This window comes from Malurus melanocephalus, unplaced genomic scaffold (genome assembly GCF_030028575.1).
Source record: "Malurus melanocephalus ecotype Western Australia unplaced genomic scaffold, MMel_1.1 scaffold_2, whole genome shotgun sequence".
NCBI classification, from domain to species: domain Eukaryota; kingdom Metazoa; phylum Chordata; class Aves; order Passeriformes; family Maluridae; genus Malurus; species Malurus melanocephalus.
In genome coordinates, this window is record NW_026623234.1 from 5,361,614 (window position 1) to 5,387,350 (window position 25,737).

A 25,737-nucleotide genomic window follows, 5' to 3' on the forward strand; every position below is an offset into this window, starting at 1 on the left:
TTTGTAAGTTTGATTTAATTGATAAGATGTCATCAAAGAGCTAGAATGGCCACCAATCCATATCTCTGTTATCCAATACAAATTTGAAAAATCAAATATCTTCATAAAATATTTATTTCACAAGAAKTCATGACCAAAAAGAAGTACCTGGGAAAGAAAACTTTATAAAAGTAGGCAGTTTAATTCAGGTTATTAAAACTATTAAAAATGCTTCAAATTGATACTTCATGATTACTACCTTCTGTGTCTGAAGAGGGCTTTGTGGATTTGCTACCAACAGTCCCAATGAAATGCCAAAATATTTTCCATATGAAGAAGTATTAGCAATATTAGCCACCAAGACCATAAGAGATTGCAGACAAGGAGAGGTAATGCTATTTCCTGATCGCACACAGCTGAATCTTCATCTTTTGAGCATCACCTTGAGATGGTGTTAACAACAGAAACTGATGAGTTTGATACCACAACTSTGGATCAGATTGAGAAGGTTACTTAGAAAGACATGGCCCCTGCCAAGAATGGTGAAGTATTTATCACATATGTGCTGTCTTGTAAATACATAGTAAGGGAGAGGAAAATGCTGCTCAAGCAGAGGGCTGTGCCTGTGATACATGCTGGCTCAGGGCTTGTTTCTTCCGTGCCACAGCCATGCGCAAGGCCTGAAGGATCATGTTCTCATTGTTCATTATGTTGTAATTAGTCAGCTTCAGAAGCTTGTTGAAATCTTCTGCTTTYAGTGAGACCTCCCTGGTTGAGTATGGAGAAGAGAAACTGGAGATATCAACCTTGCCCTGTTCCATTTCAGCAGCGGTACGTTCCATGCCTGTCAAGGGAAAATAAGGAAAGTGCTTGTATAGTCTATATGTATAGAAATACCATACTTCGATAGAATAGGTCAAGAATAACTTGKAGATGCAATTACTATGAAGATAAGTGCAGTGATCTGAACTCTGAAAGATCTACTTCTGAACAAAGCCTACTGGAATAAATTGTCACCAAATGTCGTTTCCATTACASTCAGCACCATCTACTGGCCAGCTCATGGCACATCCTTTTTGTGGTCACTGGTGCCCAAGGCTTACGAGGCAGATCCTTCAGTACAATACAAACTAAAAGGAATAGAGATATATAGGACAGCAGGAAGCAGAATATTATTAGCCTTGGAAATCATCTTTAAAGCAAAGTCTCCATCTCSAATACTAGTCCAGAAGGACACTTTATGTATAAATGCTTTGATATTTCAGCATATACAACCAACATACCGAGTGGCCTAATTAGAAAGCACAGTGGCCCTCCACAGAACCATTTCATACTGTGATTCTCAACCAGATCTGGCTGTCATAAAATCACACATAATTTGAAAGATAACTTGATTCTCTACACTAAAGTAAACTTTTGGAAATTATACTAAGAGATTCATTTCCATTCCTCTAATTGAGGAACACATTTTTTCTTTTCCTTAATTGCACCAAGACCCAAACTAAAATTAGATTCAAGATTTCACCAAACAGTTTGTAAACAGTTTGAATCATCCCATTTTGCAATCTATTCACTAGTAAGAACAAGCAAACAAACCAAGGTGTTTTGTATTGGGTTGAGGAAAAAACACCCAGGAACTGAGAAAATTCATTGGGTTAATAAAGTTAGCTGGGTGCTTTTAACTTACCAGGTGCTACATATGCTTGGAAGGTGTCATTYACTAATGGAAAATAAAGCAGCAGAGGAGCTCCCGGGGTGTCGGCACCATCGAACATATAACACTCTTTCAGGTTCTTCTCATCATCTGTCAGCCCAATGCAGGGAAAGGGAATTTCCTGCTCGGCAAAGTATTTGCAAGCCTGCTCCAGGGGCTGCTCAACAGCAGCAGCACAAGAAACACAAAAGAGACCCAAGATCAGACTGCTGCCCAAGCCCAGAAGTTCATGCCAAATTGTACAAAACAGACTGAGAGCATTGGACAACCAGAAATAATGTGGGCACCTGCAGCCCCTGYTTTTCTGTTGCCTGAGGAGGCATTTGGACACGATCCTACAGGAAAACACCTAATACCAGGAAGGTAAAGAGAGTTTAAATCTGTACTAAAGCTTGTTTCTAAAAGGGGAATATGATGTAGGAACAGAACAGATACATTCAAACCATGTCATAGACCATTAGTTAAAGAACTAAGTCAGAAGAAATGTGGGTCTAAACAAAACTAAATGTGCAATCCAAGACAGCAATATTCTCAGTCCCATTATCTGTTTATATAGCAGGATAACTTGTGAGTTGACCACAGTAAACTTTAGCAGTTTTGAGACCAACCTACCAATTTCTATAACTTTGAGTTTTAGAAATAACATGAGATTTTCTAATAAAATAGTTTAGACCTCAAAATATAGCACTGAAAACTTTCATCAAAAAGCTCATTTGTGATTCCAACTTCATTAAATTATCTAACAAAAAAGTACCACCTCATTTTAAATTGTTTCCAAAATATTTCAGAATACAGGAAATAAATATAGTTGAAGATACTATCATTTCCAATGCAGTTCGAAGACAAGTATTTTTCATGTGTAATTGCACCACTCAAGTGTCTTCCACTTGAAAAACTGACAGAACCTTAACCACTAAACTTTGGGGTTTTTGGGGTGTCCCTCATGGACAGATTTACAATTACAAGTCTGTATTTTTAAGTCTAAACCTGTGTATTTATGTGGTAAATACCACTTTCAATATGTATATAATCATTTTAACCAAATCAGATTTCTGCAAACATAGTAAATGCATTTGATACCTCACTTCAAGTCCACCACTGAAGGAGAAAAAAATGTGTTTATTAAAAGAGATAAAAATGAACATGAAGAAATTCCTTACTCTCTAGGCTGTTCTTGGACGGCTAGAAAAGCAACATTGAAATTGAAAAGCAAAAAAAAAAAAAAAATCTTACATTTAGAAGCAAAATGCAGATTAAATTTAGCACCTGAATCACAAAAGTTTCCCAGCTATATTTGTGCTATTAAATATTATTTATAAGACTACAATAGACATTGCAGCTAGACTTTCTTATCTTCACTTTGCCTATCTGTATTTCACTGGTGAAGAAATTAGGGATATTTCAAAAGTAGTTTGAGASAAAAAWAGACATATTTTCCCCTCTAGAAATYTGCATTCTTCTTAWAAGGTTTGAAAATAGCATGTTACTACATTCCACTAAGTTCCAYGTTTCTCAGACACCTGTTTGAAAGTTGTGCAAAGCAAAGGAAAAGCTGTTGTGATAGAAAAACAATTTTAAGACTTCTCACCAAGGTCTGTGATCCACCAGTGTAATTTAAGTGTATGATGACATCCACTTTCCTCTCTGGTCTCAGAAGGGGTGGGTAACTGGTTTCAAAGAAGAAAGCTGCATCCACCAGCTCCAGGTGGTCTGAGTGGCCTCTCAGGTCATTAGGAGAGTTGTCTAGCAAAGTGTCTAAAGAGTGGAAGATTCAGAKCTGTTAGCAAACTGCAGAAAGACATCTGTTGAGTTAGAAAGCAAAAGGAAGGTGAGTTTCCCTCCCATTCAGCATCTTCCTTTGCTTTAGGGTAGTGTGCAGCAATCCTAAAGCTCTTTCAGCCTCTCCACTCACATTTTGTTGGTGTTTCTAAACCCATGAGCTGTACCAAAACCTATAAAGATGCTGCCTATATGCAGAGCCCCACCCTAGCAATTTTTATTCCTGTGTGGGCTTTGAGTACACAATGACCAAATAATTGAACATTTTTGTCACTGAAAGTGAAAGATGTGAGGAGTTCCTTCATTCCCCCTCCTCTCAGTGAGTACTAACAGGTAACCGCAAAACCACTCAGTTCTCTTCAGGATATGCAAACATCCCTCACTAATTCCCAGCCCCTCTGCCTGCCTCAATGAAACATTTAGGTAGGAGAGCCTTCCACACCTTTCCATCTGGTGAAATGTTCATGYTGGATGTACTCGTTGTGCATCTGGAAGCCCCTTAGGAAGTTGTGGTACTTGGAGACAGCGGGGCGATCCGTCAGGATATCCCGGAGCGTGGTGGAGAGGCCRCTCGTGGGAGTGAAAACGCACGTAGCCATCTCATACGGCTTCTCAGGCAGGTCTGGTTGYTCCTCTAGAKATACACAGCATAAATKGCATGAAATTSAACTAAAACCAAAATTAAGARGAGGCAAGAYACAAAGAGGTGAAAGGGCCAACGASTTTTCCGTAATCTCGTGTTCACAGATCAGCATTGCATTATTTTGCCTATGGTCTGCTATGAGTTCCAGYTAATTTGACAAAAGGACAAACATACTTGTGTTTTCTAAATTCTGGTGGATTCCACATGACTAAAAGAACATTTTTTCTCATAAAATAGTATGACTTCGGTACACACTGAAGTATTTCCTTCTTCCAAGCAAACAACAAATGGGGGAAATAGTATTATTATTATATTTGAAGGGATTACTGCTTTTTTTTCTGATCATATAGTCCACAGAAATGTAACCCAAGTCTGYTCACTGGCTTTGCTTGAATTTTATYRTGAAGATGCTCATGAGTATTTTCAAKGAATGGTCTTTCTGTAACAGGTGCCTCTCTCAGCTGATGTAACAGAGCTTCACTACATTGACTTTGTTTAACCTCTACTAAGCCTTTCAGTTTAGTCAGATTTGGAGGGAGWGATGTGCTGTGCAAGGAAAGTAGATGCTGGAACAGAAAGAGTCAAGCTTCTTTCTGGCTACCAAATAGATGACATGAGGCTTTGACAGAAGTGTTTCTTTCCAATCCTTGTAAACACAACACTTTAGGGACCACCTTATGTGCCCATTCCTATGTCCTTTACATCAAGGCCTCTCTGATGGTGCCTTTCCTTTGTGTCACAATCTCACTATTTAAGCAAAGCCCTGGCCATGCAGTACAATCAAATAACTTCCTTTTTTCTGGTCCCATACCCAGAGACTGAGAGCAACAGGATGACAGAAAAGCTCAAAAAATGGAAATGTGAGTGCATTACCCTATCAGAGGGGCCTGGAGGATGATATTTTGATTTACCTATTTCAGTCACTTTGTCTTGGGTCCACCTGTGCCAGAAGTCTTCTGAATTGTCAGCTGCRTGCCAGGCATCCAAGAGGTTTTTGGAGAAGATACTACTCCACATTCCTAGAAAGTGGGACAGGTATAATGAGCAATGCAGACATAAGCACAAGTTCTTTTAAAAACTGCTTCCTGCTCCTTCCCCAGCTCTTCTCTAATGTTTTTGTATTTCTATCCAATTTTTGCATAAGTTCAGACATCCATTTCAGTGGYAGATTCCAAAGGTAAACTTATTTTAGAAAAAAATTCAAAGTCTTGTGCCTTCTAACCATGTTTTAGCTGGTTACCTGGAACATTTTTTTAAATTTTATTTTCAGGTGCCATGTTCCTATGTTTATTTCCTTTTTCCTTTGATAAAGAAATCTTTTCAGCCAGGTCCTTCTGCGATTCTCCTCTTTTTCACCCCACCCATGTAAATTTTTTATTTGACTTCTGCAGTGTGCCATGGATTTCCAACTTGGAAAAGTTTTTGCAAGCTACAGGAAATGACCATGCCTCAAAAGCACTCAAAAGGTACATGACAGCTTCTTTGTCATTTTACCTTATTTTTATCTTAGACCAAATTATAAAACCACCTTTGCTGTCAAGGGTATTTGAATGAGCCTCAGGAAGYACAGCATCARAATATCCTGAGTAGGAAGGGATCYACAAGGATCATCAAGCCCACCTCCTGSCCCTGCACAGGACAGCCCCAAGAATCACAYCCCATYGATGCTGAGAACATTTCCAAACTCTTTTYGAATTCAGGCAGGCTTGGTGCTGTGACAACTTCTCCAGGAAACCTGTCARCTGACTGACCCAGTACCTCTGCTGCTTCATGCTTAACAACAGGTTTCTGGGGAAAAATTCCTGAATCATTGCTGTTTCTATTAAAATCTTGTCTCTGCCCCAGGCTRGTGAGTTACCTTGCATGAAGCAGATTCGGGACTCAGGGAGCTTCTTCATCAGGCGACCCATGAAGAACTCGCTGCCAAAATCCTCYGCACGAATGAAGGCGCCGTAYTTCAGGAAGCCCACCTCRTAGGGCGTGAACTCCACCCACTCTGCCAACACAAGCACCAACAGGGTTAGCTCCACCACAGAAAACTGTCCTGTTGCCAGACTTGGAATAAGCCTTTCAGGCATTGGCTCTCACAAGAAAACTGGTTCAGCACCCATCCTAAGCAAACCCTGCCAGCAGCCACGGCTGAATAGCTATCACACTGTTCACAAGTTTCTGGACTGTGAAACTTCTGGACTAGAGAGAAATTTAAATTCTTCTTTCTTTTTATCTAGTGAGGACAAAGTTTTCTTATGGAAGGTGGACTTGAACACACATTGGCTTCTATTACTTTTATTGGCATTAGCCAATTATGAATAATATAATAATAAAATGGCTTGGATTGGAAGGGACTTTAAAGATCATATAGTTCCAATTCTCCCGTCTTGGACAAGAATATACATTTAGCAAATTTAAAGCTCTAGTGAATCCCTTTCTTTAACAACYTGTATAATTTCTGAGACTGTCACAGAATTATGTTATGTTTTTAGTCTGAAGTTAATATCAGAAAATACAAAATCACATACCAAGATCTTATAAAATACTGAACTGTAGATGTCTATCATGTGGCTGCCCAGCTACTCTTTAAATTTCTGAACACTTCCTCTCTGGGCTTGGAATGAGAATTCAAAATAATTCATCATTATTCACAGTATGCCCACAGTGCATCTCCCTGGGTGAAAATATAGCTCTTTTTCAGAATTTAAACATACCTCTGAAATCTTTAGTGGTAACTTTGTCCTTGACATTAAGGGCAAGGTAGATGGGCAGTGGGTTCTGGCCTTGGTTCACTGCCTGACGTTGATCAGAAAGTCTGTGGTGGCTTTTCTGGATTTGGAAAAAAACCAAAGAGTTATCTGTTAATCAGTTCCTTAAATRCATCAGCTTATAAAATCTAAGATTTTTAGTTTCCTGAATTTGCTTCTAAATTTACTTCCATGCACKTGAATAACAGAGAACGATTTCTGTTTACTGGCCATGTTCAGCTTTCAGTATGCAATGACAGTGATTAMCTACTTCACATTCTGTTCTGGATTTATATGGCTAAATATGAGTTAAATATAGGGCAGATCTGGGTAATTCAGCTGTTATCACAGGAGTTCTTCAAGGCAGCATATTATTGAACTATCTAATCAAGATTTCTTTTTCTAAATACTCTATTTAAAGTTAACATCCACAGAGGAAAAATCTTGGAGCTGTTCAATTCTAACAACTTGGACATGAAATGCGAATTTTGAGTATACTTCAGTTAGATAAAATTCTAGCAAATTTTGCTATGTRGCACTGAGGCTAGAAACACAGTGTGAAATATGATATGAAATGTGAGTATTTAATTTTATCCATTTCATCTAGACAAAATGCAAACCATGTTTATAGAATTTTGAAATAAAATAGCTTTTTCTCCCACTATCATCAGTCTGGAAAAATGTTTGGAAAGCTTTTTGCTTGTGTCATTACAATAAAATTAGAAACTGAAGATCCTGAGAGATCAAATCCAAAGTAGCTGAAAGSTGTCTCAGCAGCTCAGGATCTATATACTTTCTTATGACTAAGTCACAAACTTCTGCACATAAGAGGTACATCTGCAGTACATTTAKGTTAGGAGTTCAGCCTGTGTAAATATTGCAGCAGTGGACAAAGAAAAGCATAAACTTATAAAAGACGATTAAGAATCTTTAAAATTTCTYGCACAGCTATTGTGTTAATCAGCATTTTGGTTACTTTAGAGCCAGACTGAGCATTTCTGCTACATTCAGTGACACTTCAGGCTCACTGTAGACCTATGCTGTGTCTCCAAGTTATTAAAGCAAATAATGCATGTGTTCTGCCTACACAGCAMGTACAGGGTTATTAACCAGGTATCACTTCCTAGGGTTCTAGTATCTTGCAATGGTCATAAACAATAAGTGAACAACTTTATGAAAAGAAATATGTATAGACATTACCCCATCATTTAACATGGATTCAATCATGAGCCCCCACAGATCAATAAAAGATGTTTTATGTCCTGCTTGGGTCCTTTGGCTCAGCTCTCTGTAATAATTCCTCAGACTTTTCAAGCAAAAAGCCCCCATCTTGCATTTGGCTGCTTGCTTCCGTGCTTCAACAATGACTTCCCCAAGGTCCTTACGTGACCAGTCAGCATCTTCATACAGCTTTGTCATTGTCCTGCAGACAGGAAACATGATGGAATGCAGGGARAAATGAACAAGTTGCTTATGAAACTCAGGGAATACACTCTGCATAGTCTGGGGCACTTATTATTGTATCTTTTAGTTACTCTTCTCTTCGAGCTTACTTGAAGTAGAAATGCAAGTCTAAAAGCAACCAGTCAAAAATCARTTAACCTGAGCTGCAGCACAAGCAGCTACACCAGCTGTCTAAGCTGTTTCTGTCCAGCAGTAAATAACCACAAAGGATCATTTTGCACAGGATTAAGGATTTTTTTGCTTCAAATAAAGTCTCCTCTTTTAGTTAGGTGTAGGTTACGATGCAAAATAGTTCTTTCGTAGGTRACCTTGGCATTCATAACCCAAAGATGACACCAATAACTCAATTGATTGCTTTTACACTTCTTGAAATCAAGACAAAACATATTTTTCTTAAAACTATAAGATCCAAACAATAGCATCAAAACAGCTCCTCACCATGTTGTGCCAGATGAACCACTGATGTATGAGACACAATCCAGAACACGCAACTTTTGCAGACCCAAAATGCTGCCATACATGGCAGTGAGTGCTCTTATGCCACATCCTGATGTGGTCACAGCCACTATAGGCACCTGTTTGACACAAAAAAAAAGAGCAGAAAGCATAGATGAAAGAGTGGCATTAAGGCACAAATAATGACAAAAGATTACAGAAATGCAAAAGCAGCATTAGTACTGCTAGTACAGACACTAGTAAAATAAAACACATCAATTAAGATATRAAGCAGCATTGCTCCATGCTATACCTTCCTAGTGGAATATATTAGGTCTTGTCACTTCAGGGAGGATTTTTAAGAAACACAGGCCAAGCTATTGGTTTGAAACACCTTCAAATTATTCACCTATAAGCTGAGTGGAAACAGAGATTTTTCTTATCTAAACAGACAGTTGAACTCTCCAGCTGAGATCACACACTGGTGGCAAAGTGCCCTAGAGGAACGAGCTGAAGTTAACCATCCTCACTCCTTACCAGAAGGAGGTTAAAAAATTATCCCTAATCTTGAGGTTTGAAAGAAAGGAGAGAGAAAAATCCCCCAGCAYGGCCTTTAACTGGTTACCTCATGGTCTTGCAGATCTTCCTCCAGATGAAGAACATCCTTTAGGGCAGCAGCAACYACCTTCTTTCGGTTTTGCAGAAAATTCTGTTCATCTGTGCATAAGTCAAACCCCAGGCGGGCATCAAGGTTTCTTGGCCTGAAACACAGACCCTGAGTCCTGAGACCAGGGCACAGATATTGTTGTATTATTAGTCACCTTGGATGACTCCAGCTGTGCTTTTGTGTGTTTACCGACCAGTTTCTGGACAGTATAACGAAATGAGGAAAATCAGCACCACAGACAGGCCTGAGCTAACTGCTGTAGCTGAAATTGAGAATTCAATTGGGAAGGCAGAGTAGATCACAACACACTGTCCTGTTATGGTATCTACAACAGACTTCTGGTTTGATTTGCTTATATAATTAGTTTTTCAAGTTTCAGTAGTGCTGCCATACATCCTGTAATAAGATAGCTGTTGTCAACAGGCACTGCAGCTGTGAGATTAGAAAAACAGCTGCATGCCTTGAAGTTTTGTTTATATTTTGTTTATATAATTCAGAAATATGACTTCTTTGCCGAGCTGCTCTTTCCATCTGTGAGCATAATAGTGCACACAAATCAAGACCTATTGCTGAGATGCACTAGCAGCTWGGAAATTTGGAAAACAGGGGATCCATGATTTAATTTGTCATCAATGAAAAGGAGAACCTTGCAAATAAAACCTACAAACCAATAATGAACGCACACATCTGCTCCCAACTGGGCCTGCATCAACCCCTGCTGATTCCACATAAGCTTTGGGAGGGGGAAATGCCTCCCAGTTACAGGATCAGGTCTTGCTGGAGACTCACTTACCATTCATTTGCCTTTGTGTACAAGTCAATTGTCCTGTCCTGAAAATCGCAATACAAACAGTGTAAGCATGCTCAGGTCATTACTCTGCACCTTCCTCCCCCACTCCATCTAGGGCCTGAGTCTCACTGTCTGAATTCGGCAACGTGGCTGGGGAATCTGGCCAGCAATGGTCTGGGCTGTGAGAGACCTTAACAAGTTCCAGCACTGTCTGGGTTGAATAAAAGCCATTTACCYGAGCTAGGTGGGCTTAGAGCCCCTCCAATTCTCACAGTTTAACATTCATTATTTGGGAAGGTTATTGAAAGCTGGGTATCTGAACCATACACATATGGATGATCTCTTAGGCTTCAGGCATTCCTTTTGCAAATACAAGTCTTAATTATCATATCCACTAGTGTTAGCTTGCATACTATGTTGATGAACATACATATTGGACATGTCCTGAGGAAATTAGTTTAAACTCAAAACAGGGTTGTGCAGGGCATGCCTGGAACCACGTGCAGAGCAAAAGACAAAAGTAACTATTGCATAGTTGCAGAGTGACTGTGATTCACACCTTGCACCATAGCATGCTTTATGCCTGACAGGAACTGAATCACTGAGCTCTAGGACTAATCATCCACCAAACTGAACGTGTTGGGCTGTTTACTGTTAAGAAAGACTTGTTTCTCACCTCTCCTATTGTTATTTTCTCTTGTATAGGAAGCGAGTTCAGAGGTAGAGTCACAGATTCATTCATATCCCTTTCATTTTGATTTGATATAGACTGGAAAAAAAGGGTAAGACAAAAAATGAACAAGTTACCTATTCTACAAAAAAATAAAAAAAAATAAAAAAAAGGAAAAAGGAGAAAAAAAAGTGAAAGCAGTCTCTCCTGTTGCACATACATTTCACATACATTTCCCAGCATACACAAATCAGCAGGCAYACTCAGGTCTCAGAGGTCCCCAGTGAAATGCACACCACAGAGCCGCACATTAGTCGTGGTGACATACCCTGCTGAGCTGCCTCCGCCGCGGCAGAGCCACAGTGAGCTCCGACTGGTTGTACTTGATGTAGTGGAACCTGGCWGGGGACGTCGGGCACAGGCAGGAGCTCAGCGTGTGCACCTGGGTTCCTTCATACGACCCRTCCACAGTTAATGCAAACTTCCTCTCTGAAGCAAAGATGTTTCAAACTTAAGCTCTTCAGAAAATGTTTATCATTTGTTTGCACAGTTAATGTAATACATGTTTTCCTAAAGTAACTACATCCTTTTGATACACAAATTATAGGAAGAATAAATAATCTGAGGGTTTCAATTTTAGAGATGGGGTAAAGAACGTGACATACAGTGACCATTGCTACAGTACCACTGCACTTAGATATAGATGTGACAGCTGACCCTAAGGCTCTGTTCATCAGGTAGTGACTCACAGCCAAAAACAGTGGGGGGGGCACACTCTCTTCGAAAAGTCGGAAATGTGCAAAATACCTTATTGTAACACCATAATAATATTTTAATATTACATACTGTCTTRTTGCTGAGATACTTAGAAGATTTCAAAAGTTTTGGCAGAAACTTTTTTTTTTTGTTTCAGAGCACAGTTCTCTTTGGAATCAGTTAAATCTCAGTCCCTGTATCCTGTTTCTCTTTCCTTCATCTTGTAATATTTCTTTTGAAATCTTTCTAGCATTTACAAAATTATGTCTGATGATTTTTTTTCCTTTCTTGCAAAAAAAAAAATCAGAAATCTCTGTTCAAGTAATCAAAAATTATCTTTATATAGAAAGATATTGACCCACAGGGTTGAAATATATTCTGTAAAGCTATGCACTCCAAAGTATATAGCCAGCCTTCAAAAGAATTACCTTACCTAAGCATTTTCAGTCACACCTAGCAAACTTTTTCCCTGTGACAGCTGAGCTCAACYGGATCACCCAGGTGCTTAAGCAATGAGCTGGATTGGGGTCATCATCTGATGTCAGAACAAGACACTTAAAAAATTGCGAAGGAGGCAAACAGTTCCACAAGTATGGGCTTGACACRGCAATAATACACTGCTTTAAGTGTGCAGCAAATGTCTTTGTTAATATACTGTGTGTCTTGTGTTTCACCTAGTGGCATATTTTATATTGCTATACCTAAAGAAATRTTACGAAGTTAGATGGTAAAAGAGGCCAAATTCCCATTCTGTCCATCTTCTTTGTCCCAGAATTCAAAAACTACAGGAGTTAGCTTCAGTTTAGGACTCAAAAAACCTCAATTTCTTGTACAAATGCTTTGGAAAATTTTAAGTATCCAAGAAGATGTTACTGCAGAGGAAAATAYTTTGTGGGGAAATTAGACCACAAGCTCATCTCACCACATTCAGGAATAATCTATATATTTTTGATCAACTACAACCCCCTCCACAGACCGCTGGCATCAGTGAGATTTTGTCCTGCATATTAAATCATTTAAAACCAGGATGTTCAAGTGTAAAACCCTTGAGTGCTTCTGCCATTAAGTGGTAACCTRCTTTGCTCCACAAGTCTGCAAAAGACTCACCCATAGCGTCCTTCCTCAGCCTCCCATCGTTCACCTGCACGTCCAAACAGGAAACCTCTCGGGACTGTAAGAGACAACCAGAGCAAGAGACAAAGGAGTTCCCTATCAGCTGAGCTCTGCCCACTGGACACCTGCCCGCAGGGTCTTGGGGCATGCACCTCAAGAGAGAGGCAGTGCCAACCTGTAACTCCCCTACCAGATCTAGGGAGATAGGATTGGACTTCCACATGGGAAATAACAGAATGCATAGAGATGAGGAAAGAGATGGGATCTACGTGCTTTGCCTGCAGGAGTGGCCTTAGGAGGATCAGCCACAGGAGAAGTCTCTCCAAACAGGGTTCCCAGCTCTCCCTGGGCAGAGGGAAGGCTGTCATACCCTGAGCCCAGCTCCATTCAGGCAGAGATGAGAGCTGGCAGCACTCACTGTCTTCACAGTTTAACCTCTCCCAGCATTGTCACAGCTGGCATCATTGGGAAAGCCAATGCCAACACCAGATTCGGGCTGTCTCTGGTCAATGCCTCCATGCTGAGCAACTGCCTGGTGCCTTTAACATTGGCTTTACAATCATCATTTCTACATGGCAGGGAAAAGGATTATGAAATAAAAATTACCACTAGAACTCCRTTAGTGACAATGTTTTCAGGAGGATCTGGACTGAAAGACAAAATGGCAAACAATCAATTGGAAACCAGCACATTCTTGTTTTTCTCTTTGATTCTTCTTTCAGATTATTACATTATCTTTATCTTTAGAAGTTCATCTTTGGACAGGCAGCACAGACAAACAGTATCAGAAATTCCACCTGCATATTTAATACAGTTTGCCTCTCACAGGTTAGAGTCTGAACRTTAAAACATTTGTGGACATCTGCCAAAGAGAGGAGGTCCTCACTGTATCAGACAGGATCATTTTCTGACACACTGAAGTAAATTTACACAGGGATGGCATAATTACACTATTGCCCTATACTGTTCAGTTCAAACCTGTGGGGTCAAGAGCTAAAAAGCTGGTGAATTCACCCAACATGCCTTCAAAAAAAGAGAAAAAATATTACCATTTACCTTAAAATTCAACAGCAGCCTAGGACTGATCTACAAGCTTATTCTCCCCATTAACTCTATAGTCAGCCCAAAACCAGAATTTAATCTATTCCCACAATTAAAACAAATTCTAAGTCTCATTTTCCCACATTCTTATGACAAAGCAAACATCTGGGATCCCACAGTAAGGAACAAGAGGGGAAACTTAAAACTTCCTCCTGTGTAGAATGTGCCTTTCACCTTGGTGAGCAGCTGCCATCAGGGATATCTCTGCTCCCATCAGCACCTGTACTTGCTTCTCCCTGTGTCTGGATGCCTGATGTAGATGCATGCATACTCTGCACCACCATGCATCCCTCCTACATTAAGTGCTCTACCCAAAGTTTTATTTATTTATTCTGTTTTAATCAGATGTTGACAGTGTTAGGGGGCTGCAAGCGTGAACTGATTTTTACCAGTAACCTTGAGTCTCCATCTTACACCCCCACCTATTTCACCTCACGTACCTGCTYTCCATTGTGAATTCAACCTCCAGCTCCTCTTTTCCCTGCAAAAGAAAATTAAGGCAGTCAGTGTGGTTGGTCTTCTGTGCAGAGCAATACCTTGCAGGAATCTGTACTCTTCAGGGATCTCTATAAACCAGTGTCCGCCTTTTGTTACTGCACATGCCACAGCCTTAATTTCCTTCACACTGTATCTGTTATACTCTGGTATCATACACTTAGAGCATCTTATCCATTAATTTGGCAGACTCCTAGTTTAGACCYCAGGAGCAAGTGGAATACATACCACAGGGCCTCTTGGTGGCTGTCCCCCTTTCTGCAGTCATAGCTTCACTGCTCACACACTGTTTCAAAAGTCACCTCATTTCCCCTTTTCCTTCCCCTYCCATAAACTTTCCCCACTGATCCTTAGCATAAGTGAGGGTGGATTTCTCCAGKGCACACACAACATCCTGACCCGCTCCCAGCCCTCATCCACTGGGACAGAGAGATCTGGAGACACATTGACATGGTGGTGCACTTGGGTTTGTGAAGCTGAGGATGTTCTGGAGGGTRTACTTTGGTTTGATGGAGTCTGCAGACAAAGACCTCTTGTGTGCTTATCTTTGTCTTTTAGACAAAGATAATTTGTCTAAATTTGTAATTTCCTGTCCCTGAGATTTTCTTTCTCACTGAAAGTTTTTCTGCGATTCCTGTTATCTTCCTGCCCTCCTAGTATAAGGAGGGCATGGCATGAAGAGCCAGATTTTCCAAAATGGGTACCAAATCAACTCAGCAATCACCCAAGCATTTGCAGACCTAAATCTTGCCTTGACAACTTCAGTCTAAACTTGACCAACCACACGAAGTCAAGACCTGCTAAAAAACTCAATTTTTAAAATAGTTCAGCTCTGTGAGTCCTATGTWAATTGTCCAAATAAGCTGAAAGTCACATTTGGGTTGCAGTTTGTGACTATAACATTACTTTTGTATAGGCAAAACATAGCACACAGCTCAGAACCAACAGTTACAGCAGCAAAACTACCAGGGTAAACTCTTGGTGTTTTGACATCAAGGRTGGTAACCAGACAACCAGACAATATGACCAATAAGATCAGTAATGTTAGCCAGCTATTTCTGTAGAAGCAGCATCCAAAATTTGCCATGATTACATAAACAACTGTAGGCATCAACCCCTGAAACAGATGGACATGCTCAGGTGTGGGCAGTGAGAAATGCTTGTACATGGTACACATGAGAGGAATGTTGAGATAAGCATATTCTCACCCGACCACACCCKCTTTACTTTACCCTTGAATTTTACCCATACCTTTGGATTCAGCTGGAAGCTTAGCTGAATGTTTTCTCCAAGCTGGATTTTGGAGACATCAAAGAAAACAGTGAGGAGATGATCATCTTGAGTTAGGTTGTCCTCGTCACAAACTTTTAGCTCCAGAATGTTCTGGGGGGGGAAAAAATTACATACACATAATAGGTTTAACAAACATAAAGGCTACAGATATCTCATTTTTGTTGAAGAACATTGGGAAAGAAGTTCAAGAATGAAAAACTAGAAATACTGAAGTTTCTCTCTATGTACTCTATTGACTATGCAGGCAGATAGTCTTATCTAATCATCAAAATGTAAATAGGTATAGTAAGAGATGTGAATATCTCACAAGCAAAGTCAAAAAGACTCATAGAGTTGAAGGACTATATGGTATCTGGTAAGAAAAGCTGTTGGAGGTGTCTGCATTCTTACCTTAACCTGGCTCTGAATGGTGAAGTGGAAAGTTTCGTTCCATGTTGGGTTCTTGTTGTTCGGGACTGTCTTGGTGCGGAAATGCTGCACTGAAGCTGTTGGCAGGCTCAGGCTGACGTAGCAATCAGACTGACTTACTGTTGAGACAGGGAAAGCAGGAAAGCAATGAACCAGTGCAATCTAGTCCCCTCTAAGCATTTTTAAGCTCYAAACTCAAAGCAATACACAGAATTCAGTCCAGGACCCCACAGGGCTGGGCACCCTGGACATTAGCAGCTGTGACAGGGGCTGCCACATGGACAGAGCTCAGCTCCTACWTGCTGTGCTTCCACAGGTAGGCATGAACATGCCTTAATGTGTCTAGAATAGCTCTGGCTGTAAGTTCTGTCTTGTCTAGTTCCTGAGCATCCTTTCTTTTCTCTAGGACCTCTGGCTGCCAATGTGGAGGAGACAAAAGCTTGTYGCATTGAAGATTCCCATGAAGCAAAACTGCTGTCACAGAAGGCACATCTTCTATAAAGGTACCTGATCTCCATCTATTTTGTTCCCTTATGGAAAGGTAAAGAAGTAAACACTCAACAGAGCTTTTCAAGAAAAAAAAATAAAGCAAAAAATTTTCAAGAAAAGAAGATTAATCACCTRTTAAAGAGATTAAATTAATTGAACTTAATCTTCTGTGAAGAAGATTATAAGAAAAGCATTGACATGCTGAACAGTTTGATGGATAACATTTGCTTTGCAAAGCTGTTGTACTGATACAGAGTTTTCACCAATAAAGCTGTATAAAAAAGGGATTGTTTAATGTCACCTGCATCTCTGTACCTCAGCCAGAGTGGCAAAGGTGTTTGCAACAATTGCTGTGCAGGTGGAAGCTTGTCTGTGCTTCCCAGCACAAAATGAGCTGACATTGYTTCTTTGCACAAAATTGCATCACTCTGCTATTTCCACTCAAGGTGTGTTCAGGTCATAAAGTTCACCTATTAATTCCAATGTTTCCAGGTATAGGGAGGGCAGCTTTARTGTTTTTATTTTCCTTTCTCAGCTGAAGTGGCAGTTGTAAATGTGGCACCCCACATGAAGTCCATTGTAGGAGCTTTCAGTAGGAAACTGTGGTTAGCAGCAGCCTGCAGTGCTTGCATCATCAACAAGCACTTTCATATTGAGGTCAGAATAATCTACCTGCAAATATATTTGTCATCATTATTAGGAAATAAAAGGTAAGTATGATTCAGGAGATTAGCAATCTTGTGGACCCACACTCAAAAGTCAGGGATGATCACCCTACGGAATATGATCTCTTAGTTAGGGATGACAACCTACATAAATGCCAAAGATAGCATGGAGAGTATCACCATAAGCACCAATCCCATTAGTAGAAATGTGTYTCCTTTATTTGTAATGCCATACACTCAAGCATTCCTGCCATCACATAGCAGACGTACCCTCATCTGAATAGGCCTAAGTCTTGTCACTTAAATTTAGTTTTATTGGCAGACTTGACTTTGAGATGCAAAATTGACTTGGCCTGTTATTGACTCCTCATGTGTAACTCAAGAATTAAGAAAGCCAGCCTTTCTTTACCCCCTTGACTTCTCTGAATCTTAAGTCATCTTTTCTGAGTAACTCTGAATGAAAGAAGAGTAGCTTTGACTGATGAAGTAGTGGCCATATGTATTAAGATATATGATTTCTAAAAAAAAAAAATCAAAACACATAGAAATCAGCTGAACTTTTAACAATTCTAATAGCTCCCAAACGTCTGTGTGAGTACAGGAAATGTCCATATAAATATATTTTTTGGCTCTTGGGAAGCCCAGACTGATATTAGCAGAGATTGGTGTTGGCTCTTGTCCCCACTAGGAGAAGGATCAGAAGGCTCCAAATGCATAGGTCTGTGGGTGAACCAAAGTTTATTTCATTGGCATGTCTCAATTAGTAATACATGCTCTGACTTCATCTGTTGTAAAGAACAAAGTATTATTTTAAAAGTCCATCAATTATTTTTTCTCTGTAAGTGATCACTGTCTGCTACTGCACTGTAACATACACCTTTGAGAAATAGCTACCTGTCAGWCTGCAGAGACTTCTCATTTAGCTCTCTTTCTCTGAGAAGCCTCTGGGAGGCTTCTGACACAGCCACTAAGCAAGCATGCTTCCCTCTTCCCATCTGCAAAACATGTTTGGTGATACCTTTTGTGTTTCAGAGGTGCTCTCTGAAACCTAATAACTTTTTGTTTGTAAAGTATTTTCCAGGTGTTAAGAGGGGAGACATTTACAACACYCAGGAACCTTTTTTACCCATCTCTGGCACCTCAGGCTGGTGCTCTGCCTGACCACCTCCAGAAATAAGCAGGTGTGAAAAGTGGCACTGCACAGCATATCCTGTGGCCAGCCTGGCCGGTCACRCTGCCATATCCCATTGCCTTTCCCTGCTCACATCACAAGTTCCCATTGCCAGCCACGTGCAAGCCAATCTCCATCACCCTGGTGTGTAAGCCTAACCATGGGCTAACTACAGCAACCACCCTCTCACAGGAGTCACACAGCACAGCGTCACACCAGTGACCCCGTGGGTCCCTCCCCTCCACCACGACACGTGAACTGCTGTCAAACATGCTTGGGGTGGCAGCCATGGTATTGCTGTGGGGCAATATCCGGCCAAAAGCAGGTGTGGCAGCAGGTATTTATGAAAGCATGGTCTCTTCATCCAATTACTACACTAAGTGTCTAATTATCTTGCAGGGTAATAGCAGGCAGAACTGGATCTTAATTGTGCTTTACCATTAGGAAGCATTACAACAACATGACCCATGCTAAAAAACACCATMGCCACAGTCCCTGCTGCATCCCAAACAGCAGGGCACCCACTCGTCTGGCTCGAGCTGAAATCTCACCTGCCTCATAGAGAGCGCCAATTCAAGCAGGGCTGAACCAAGCACTTCAGTTTTAATTTTAATTCCATCTCCTCTTGTGATGCTAACAACTTCACCCTTCAGCCCACCTGTAACCTGGGCAGAAGCCTCAAACATCCTTCCCCTCATGGATTRCCTTTAGTTCCCCACTGTTTTTGAAAGTTAGATTTTTCATGACATTTATGGTATGGCTTTTTCACTTTGTGCTGAAAGGACCTGAACCAAGAATGTGGTCTAAAACACTGTTTGCCCAGGTCGTTTYCTTGACCAGGTCTCCCTGCACTTGGATCCAGCCAAGTAACAAAATAAAAGCTAACAACACCATTCAAAAATTTTTCTTCTTTTCCCCCACTGCATAGCTGAGTAGGTATTTGGCTGAGGGCAGGTGGACAGGCCAGCATTTCTGTCTTTTGAAGGGCAAAATATTAGATGATTGATGTGATTGAAGCTTTTTATATTCTTTTTTGAATAAGAACATGGGCTACTTATGTAGCCTTCCATGAGGCCATTTATAGTAAGACTATCAGAATTCATTCTGTCYTAGGAGATCAGTTCCTGTCCCAAGGGAGCATTCAATACTAATCTTCTACTAGGTAAACTTGAAGAAAAAGCTTTCACACTTTCTCCSACCCTGCCCTTCATCCTGGGCTGAGCACCCTATGAGTATCCCTAAAACAGTATTAACAGTCTCATTTGCACCCTTCCTTAAAACACCCCTTTGTTGAGATGTTGCTAAACAACGTTCCTTGTTGACCTTTATCAGTACACATCCTCTGATTTTATAACCATATTTTATGCAGCACCTAGAACAATAGGCTGCTGGTGTGTAACTGCAACTGCTTCTATGGTGAAGTAAGAAATAAATAACAATGAAACAATAACAACAGTGCAAGAAGAGAACACCAGAGGAAGTCTGCATGTTCCTGCAATAAGTATCATGGCGGAACACAGTTCCTTAAACAATAATGTATTTCACTGACTGTATTTCTTTCCAGGATCTCAAAGGGACTTTTAGATCCCTAAAACTCCCTTTAGATTTCCATATGAGATTAATTGATCTCATATGTGGCAGAATTGCTACTGCAATCCTGTAAAAAAAAAAAGTTTTATTAAAAATGTAGAACATGCTTAATAATTTATAAAATATATAGATACCCAAATTTATGTCTTATATAAAAAAATATCCAAAACTTAGTGTTTCCAAAATTAAAAAGCATAGTTAAAAAAAAATCCATAAAAGCTTTAAAAATATCATTTTAATAGAAAATTGTGAAGAATACTTTTAACTCTATACTGGTTAAGGTCTRTTTGTCTAGGGCTCACATTTAGTGCCCACTGATAGTCTTGGATATTTTTAGGAAGAAAAGAATTGCTCAACTTGGTATCTCCATGCAAAGCCCACTTTCACATTCCTTAACCCTAAACACTCTGTTTCCTTCTTTTTTTCATTTGTTAATTCCCCTTAAGGACTTAATTTTGCTGCAGTACCTTGGTTTTCAGTCCCTTTGCCCTCTCTTTTTTTTTTTTTTTAAAAAAGACCTTTGGTCTTGTTAAGGATGGACATCAGTGCCCCAGGACAATATGCCCCACATTTAAAGATAGGTGTCTAAGGAGAGTAAAAGAGGGAAAACATCATTTAATGCTCTCTCAGCCCTCACAATTTAAGATACAGAGACTTCCTGAGCCTACTTTTACAGGACTTTTTTTTCTTCTATGAACTTGTCCAGACTCTGCCTGAAACCTACATCAACTTCTGGCATTTGTGATCTCCTGCCATGGGGAAATCCCAAGCTGAACCACATGTTGTGAAAAGCCATGTCCTTCCGTTTTTCTGGAGCTATGATGGTTGCCCAAAGTGAGCAGTTGATCTTGAAACTCGAAAATTCTCAGCAAAAAAAACTGTGATCCAAGGGTGGGTTGGATTGGTGCACATCCAAGTCTTACCCCATTAGGGAGTCAGGATGCTTATGGGGGACACACCCAAATCTGGGAACTGGCAAGCAATCACAGGTCCAGGAATATCAAGAGTCCTAAATGAGCGTGATGAGGACGTGGGTGTGCTCAGCAAGAAAGGGGAATGTGGAGAACACAAACAAGGCACTAAACTCACAYGTGTTATCAATTATATCAGCTATGCATTAATACATGAGTGGAAATCAGAGATAGAAATTACACACAGAGGGACAAGTGGGAAAGGTGCATTAAAAAGATTCAGGGTTTAAAACACAGAATGAAACACTTTAAATTGTCTTAGTTAAAAATACTCTAATATACTCTGAACTCYCATTAAAGGTCTTTTACTATCTATTCCATAAGAGATGTTAGTAAGGTTTTGAGATTCTCTTGTTATGGATTAATTTTCCCACCTCCATTACCTGGAAAATTGAGTAGATAGACTAATAATTATGTCAACTTGCAGCACCGGGTTGGGAGAACTTTAATGTACGAGACAAGTGTTAAACAAAGTGATCTGAAAACTACAGAAACCTAGTGCAAGGTTAGGCACAATTGGCAAGAGATAGAAGAGGCTGATTTAAAATGTCRAAAATCAGTAATGATTTGAATGAAAAATAGGTGACACTTGCCAACTTCTTCTATCTACAGAAGTTTGCAGGAAAAATAAAGTAATCAAAATAGGGCTGAGAAAAGAAAGTATGAGAAAAGAACAGTGTTAGGAAAATGGTACTATACAGAATTCTGCAGGTGACAGAGRGCATGTGCTTCTGAGTTTGTAAGACATTGTCAAGTTAATCTCTAGGGAAATGTAAAAATGACTGAATCAACTCAAAAACACTGCCCTGTTTTTTTACACAAACCAGCAAAAATTTGTTTGTTTTTTTATCTCAAGGCTCCCCTATTGCTGCTGCTCAGTGGAAGTCCTACAAAGATATGAGCACTCATTTTGTACTAGCTTTTACACTGTCAGCAAAGTTAAGCAGAGATTAAATTAATTCATTTAAATTTTTGAAATATAGGTTTATTTYATATGATAAAGAGCCATTCATTGATACCTGTGACTACTACAAGTCTGGCTGCATAGAAAAATATGTCCTCAAACAGCTTRAAAACAGCTCTTTCTCATAAATACAGCTAACAAATTTCATACTCAATAAAATCAAATGTTAGTGGAGTTAAGCACCTGCCTGTCAAAACTGAAGTTAACATTTAAACATAAGCAAGGCAGTGCTCTCTGACTGGTATGACTTTTCTTTCCTTCATAATAAACATCCACAACAAAGCATTAGCCTTTTGCAAGTATTTGTCCTGGTTATTTTGTGCAAAATTTTCTCTCCTCCAAAATCCCCTCTGTGACTCAAATTGTTSGTTTAGAAAGCTTTATGGGCTGGAAGGATGTGGCTTGAACTGGGGAGCAGAAAATGCTGAGCATTTCACTACCTGTCCCATGCCCTAGAAACTTTCTAGTATTGAGGAGGACAGCATCAAAACATAATGAACCCCATTCAGAAAAAAGCTTAAAGATGAAAATGAAAAGCATTGCTCTAGATGAGAAAAAAGTAGAGAGGACGTTTGGTAAGCTCATTAACATGCAGATGTTTTAATAGAACATCATTATCTAGGGAGAGATCTCAGAGTTGWAGTTTTCCACATTTCTTACTTTCAGTTCAGTGGGTACATTTGTACATTCAAATAAGTTTTAGCTGTAGGAAGGGATTTCTCTCTAGACTGTAAAAGAGCTTCAAATCTGCTTTCCACACTGTAGAAACAGTCCAGTGGGAAGGTTCATTTGGATTTTTCTTCCCCATACATTCATCAACAACAAAGCCTCTTATTGCTCTTCTGATAAAAATCAGAATGAGAAACTCTTCTTCACATATMTTTGGTCTCTAGACAAACTGTTGCAGAACTCAAAGCAAATAATGCTGGGAAGGCACAAAAATATCTCATCCTGCATCTTTTTAAATGAACAACTTTAGCTTGATCCTGTTCATACAGAAACTTTGTTCATTCAAACTTTTCTGTTAGTATGAATGAACAGATGCAAGGCAATCAGCTGTCTCCTCAGATAGGAGGTGGTTGTCATTCAAGCCATTTTTTCTAATGCTTTACAGTTCAGAGATTTATGGACCATTGATAAATATTTACATAACTATAATTCCTGGGCAATCTGTAAAAAATATTTAAGAATAGAAAAAGCTAACTATGAGCAATGACTATTAGTGAATCAAATTTGATAATCTTTAAGAGATGTCAAGTGTGCGGTCCTGAGTTCACATCGATACTCTTGGATAGGTCCAGGGTTACACAGGGTGGACATTACTGTAAGAAGGAACCATAGAATGAAAGTTCTTACTGMAATTTTTCCTGTGAATAAAAGAACATTTATTTACATATTCAGATGTGAAATATTGTATGCATTTTGGGCGAACATGTCCTCATTACAACTAGAGTTCAGTGCTATATTGACAAAGATATAAGAAAAAATAGGATCTTCTGTGCTACCTCATTTTCAGCATAGCAGATCACATATATTCTATCTGTCTCCTTTTATAAATAGTCTGTAGTGTTTTTGACACTTGTTACATTCAGGGTAGTTTTACAAGCATAAGGATGCTCCAGGGKTACATAGCAAAGATACTCACACATATCTGCTTTTCTGGCATTTTTCATCTGTATGACTTTTACGGTGAGCAAGTTGCATGGCGATGGTTCTGTCTGTTGAACAGCACACAAAATGCACAGGATGAGCATGCGAAAAAGAAGAACAGAAGCACAGAGATAGCATTGAACTAAGTGTTTCAGTTCCAACCAACAAAGACATTTCTAAACTGAGGCTCATCATTGTGCATTGCCTTCTTCCCAGAAGGTTTGTAGCTACATGTGGCCACAGACCACAGACACCACCTCTGATGTCCTCCTGTGGTAATCCTCAGCTTGAGGTGTCTGACTCTTGCATCCCAGCCTCAGAGAAATACATGATAAAGAACCTTGCTGTGTTATTAATATAGCTGACACACATCTTGTTCTGGGAAAATTCACAGGATGTCATTTATATCCATCGTATTTCACAACAAACAGCAAACAATCTGGCAGGGCAAGAATTAGGAGCAATATCATGGTGTAATGATGATGCTCATTGGTTGATTTATACCAATGTAATTACATTCTTATACCTGATATAGAGCAGCTGGCTTTTAAAAAATGAGGRCCTGGAAAGTGCCTTCCAGAGACCTATCCTGAACTTCTCAGGAGGAGTGAGTGAAAGCCACAACTCTGTAATTATTTCTCTCTAAATAATTCAGCTCACCCAATCTTCCTTTAAGCAAAACTCTCAGGAACACATCAAAGGAAATATTTGCAGCCCTCCAGTACTTAAAGGGGGCTTATAAACAAGAAAGAGACTTTTTACACAACTAGTGATAAGAGAGAACAGTTTTAAAATAAAAAAAAAAAAAAAGAKATTTAGATTAAATACTAGGAAGAAATTCTTTACTGTGAAGGTGGTGAGGCACTGGTGGACACCCCGTCCYTGGAAGTGTTCAAAGCCAGGWTGAATGGGGMCTTGAGCAACCTGGTCTAGTGGGTGATAACCCTGCCCCTRGAGATGGGCTGGAATTGGATAACTTTTAAGGTTCTTCTAACCCAAGCCTTTTCATGATTCTATAATTTTGGGAAACCACCTAAACTTAAAAGTGGTTACCAAAAGACATTTAACAAGCCTGTGAGGAAACTGGCTTGATTTTGCTATCCTCTCATTTTAAGCAAGGATCAGACAAACACGGTACTTAATATGTAGGGGCTGAAGTTAAGATACCTTTTTTCTCTAGATAAGTGTCCTTCTTAAAGGAATCAAAGGACGGGAAATTGTACATTTAATGCTCTAAATGATGACCAAAAAAAAAACCCCAAGCAAAACAAACAAGAAAGCCACTCCAAACAAACCCCCAACATCAAACAAACTAACCCCAAAAAACCACACACAAAAACCACACCAAGAAACAAGAGGAGCCAAAGGGAATGAGGAAAACYGAGTAGTGATGCAACAAACACATATGAGAGGCTGTTCATTCACACTGCCTATAGAGCAGGGAGTACCACAAATACATAGATCAGTATATAACAATGTTACCATTCATTCCCTTATGCCCCAAAACTGCCACAATTTTTAAGAGAGCTAAATTTAACACCTCACATAATATTAATTTCCTGACTTGCCCTATGCATTCATTGACATTAGTGATAACTCCTGATTTTTCCTCAGTGTATTATTTTGTCTAGCCTAGTAGGGTGGAAGCAAAAAGTTATCTTCATTTTTTTAATTGGGGATTTTCAAAATAACAAATTACACCATTAGGATCTTTGCATTCCTGAAGGCCAAAACWCAAAGTAGTCAAAAAACCCAGTCAGAAAGAAACCCCACTTTGCTCTCAGCCAAGTGCTCAGGAATAATTCCCAGAGCTGAAGACACCAGAGGTGAAACATCACCTCCCACAGCGGGTCCCCTCTACCCCAGGCAGCCTGCTGAGCTCATTGCAGCCTCCTCTCATCTTTCCTTACCTGGCTTTTGCTGTAGAACAGCCCCATGGTGGTGTCTCCCCGTCTGAGCCAGGTGCCAAAGCTGCTGGATGTGTTCAGAGGAGCAGCAGGCAGCAGCTCCTTGTGCTTTAAGCGGCCAGGAGCCGGCAGGCAGGTGTGTGAGTGCCTGAGTCAGCRCAGCCTCACCCCAGCACCGCCACCTGAGCAATCCCAGCTCCTCCTCCTCTTCCTCCTCCTCCTCCTCCCCAGGAGCTCAGTGCGGGCTGTGCACCCGCACCAAAGCACCCGGGCTCTGGTGCTGCA

The 25,737-nt window shown here is 40.0% G+C and overlaps 1 protein-coding gene across 1 annotated transcript; it reads right to left on the reverse strand.

The window, feature by feature from the left end:
- LOC130573476 (cytosolic phospholipase A2 epsilon-like) lies at positions 1–25,613 on the reverse strand. Its single transcript, XM_057365923.1, has 20 exons — positions 25,456–25,613; positions 23,541–23,613; positions 16,028–16,164; positions 15,596–15,727; positions 14,290–14,330; positions 13,355–13,397; positions 12,743–12,806; positions 11,208–11,368; positions 10,886–10,978; positions 10,213–10,250; positions 9,378–9,534; positions 8,756–8,892; positions 8,054–8,276; positions 6,821–6,935; positions 5,974–6,111; positions 5,027–5,134; positions 3,915–4,106; positions 3,282–3,448; positions 1,667–1,850; positions 1–823 (listed from the first exon to the last, which is right to left on the reverse strand). Exons 1-20 carry the CDS (start codon positions 25,480–25,482, stop codon positions 585–587), a joined length of 2,469 nt encoding a protein of 822 aa, XP_057221906.1. The 5' UTR covers positions 25,483–25,613; the 3' UTR covers positions 1–584.
- Between the last annotated feature and the right edge of the window lie 124 nt (positions 25,614–25,737).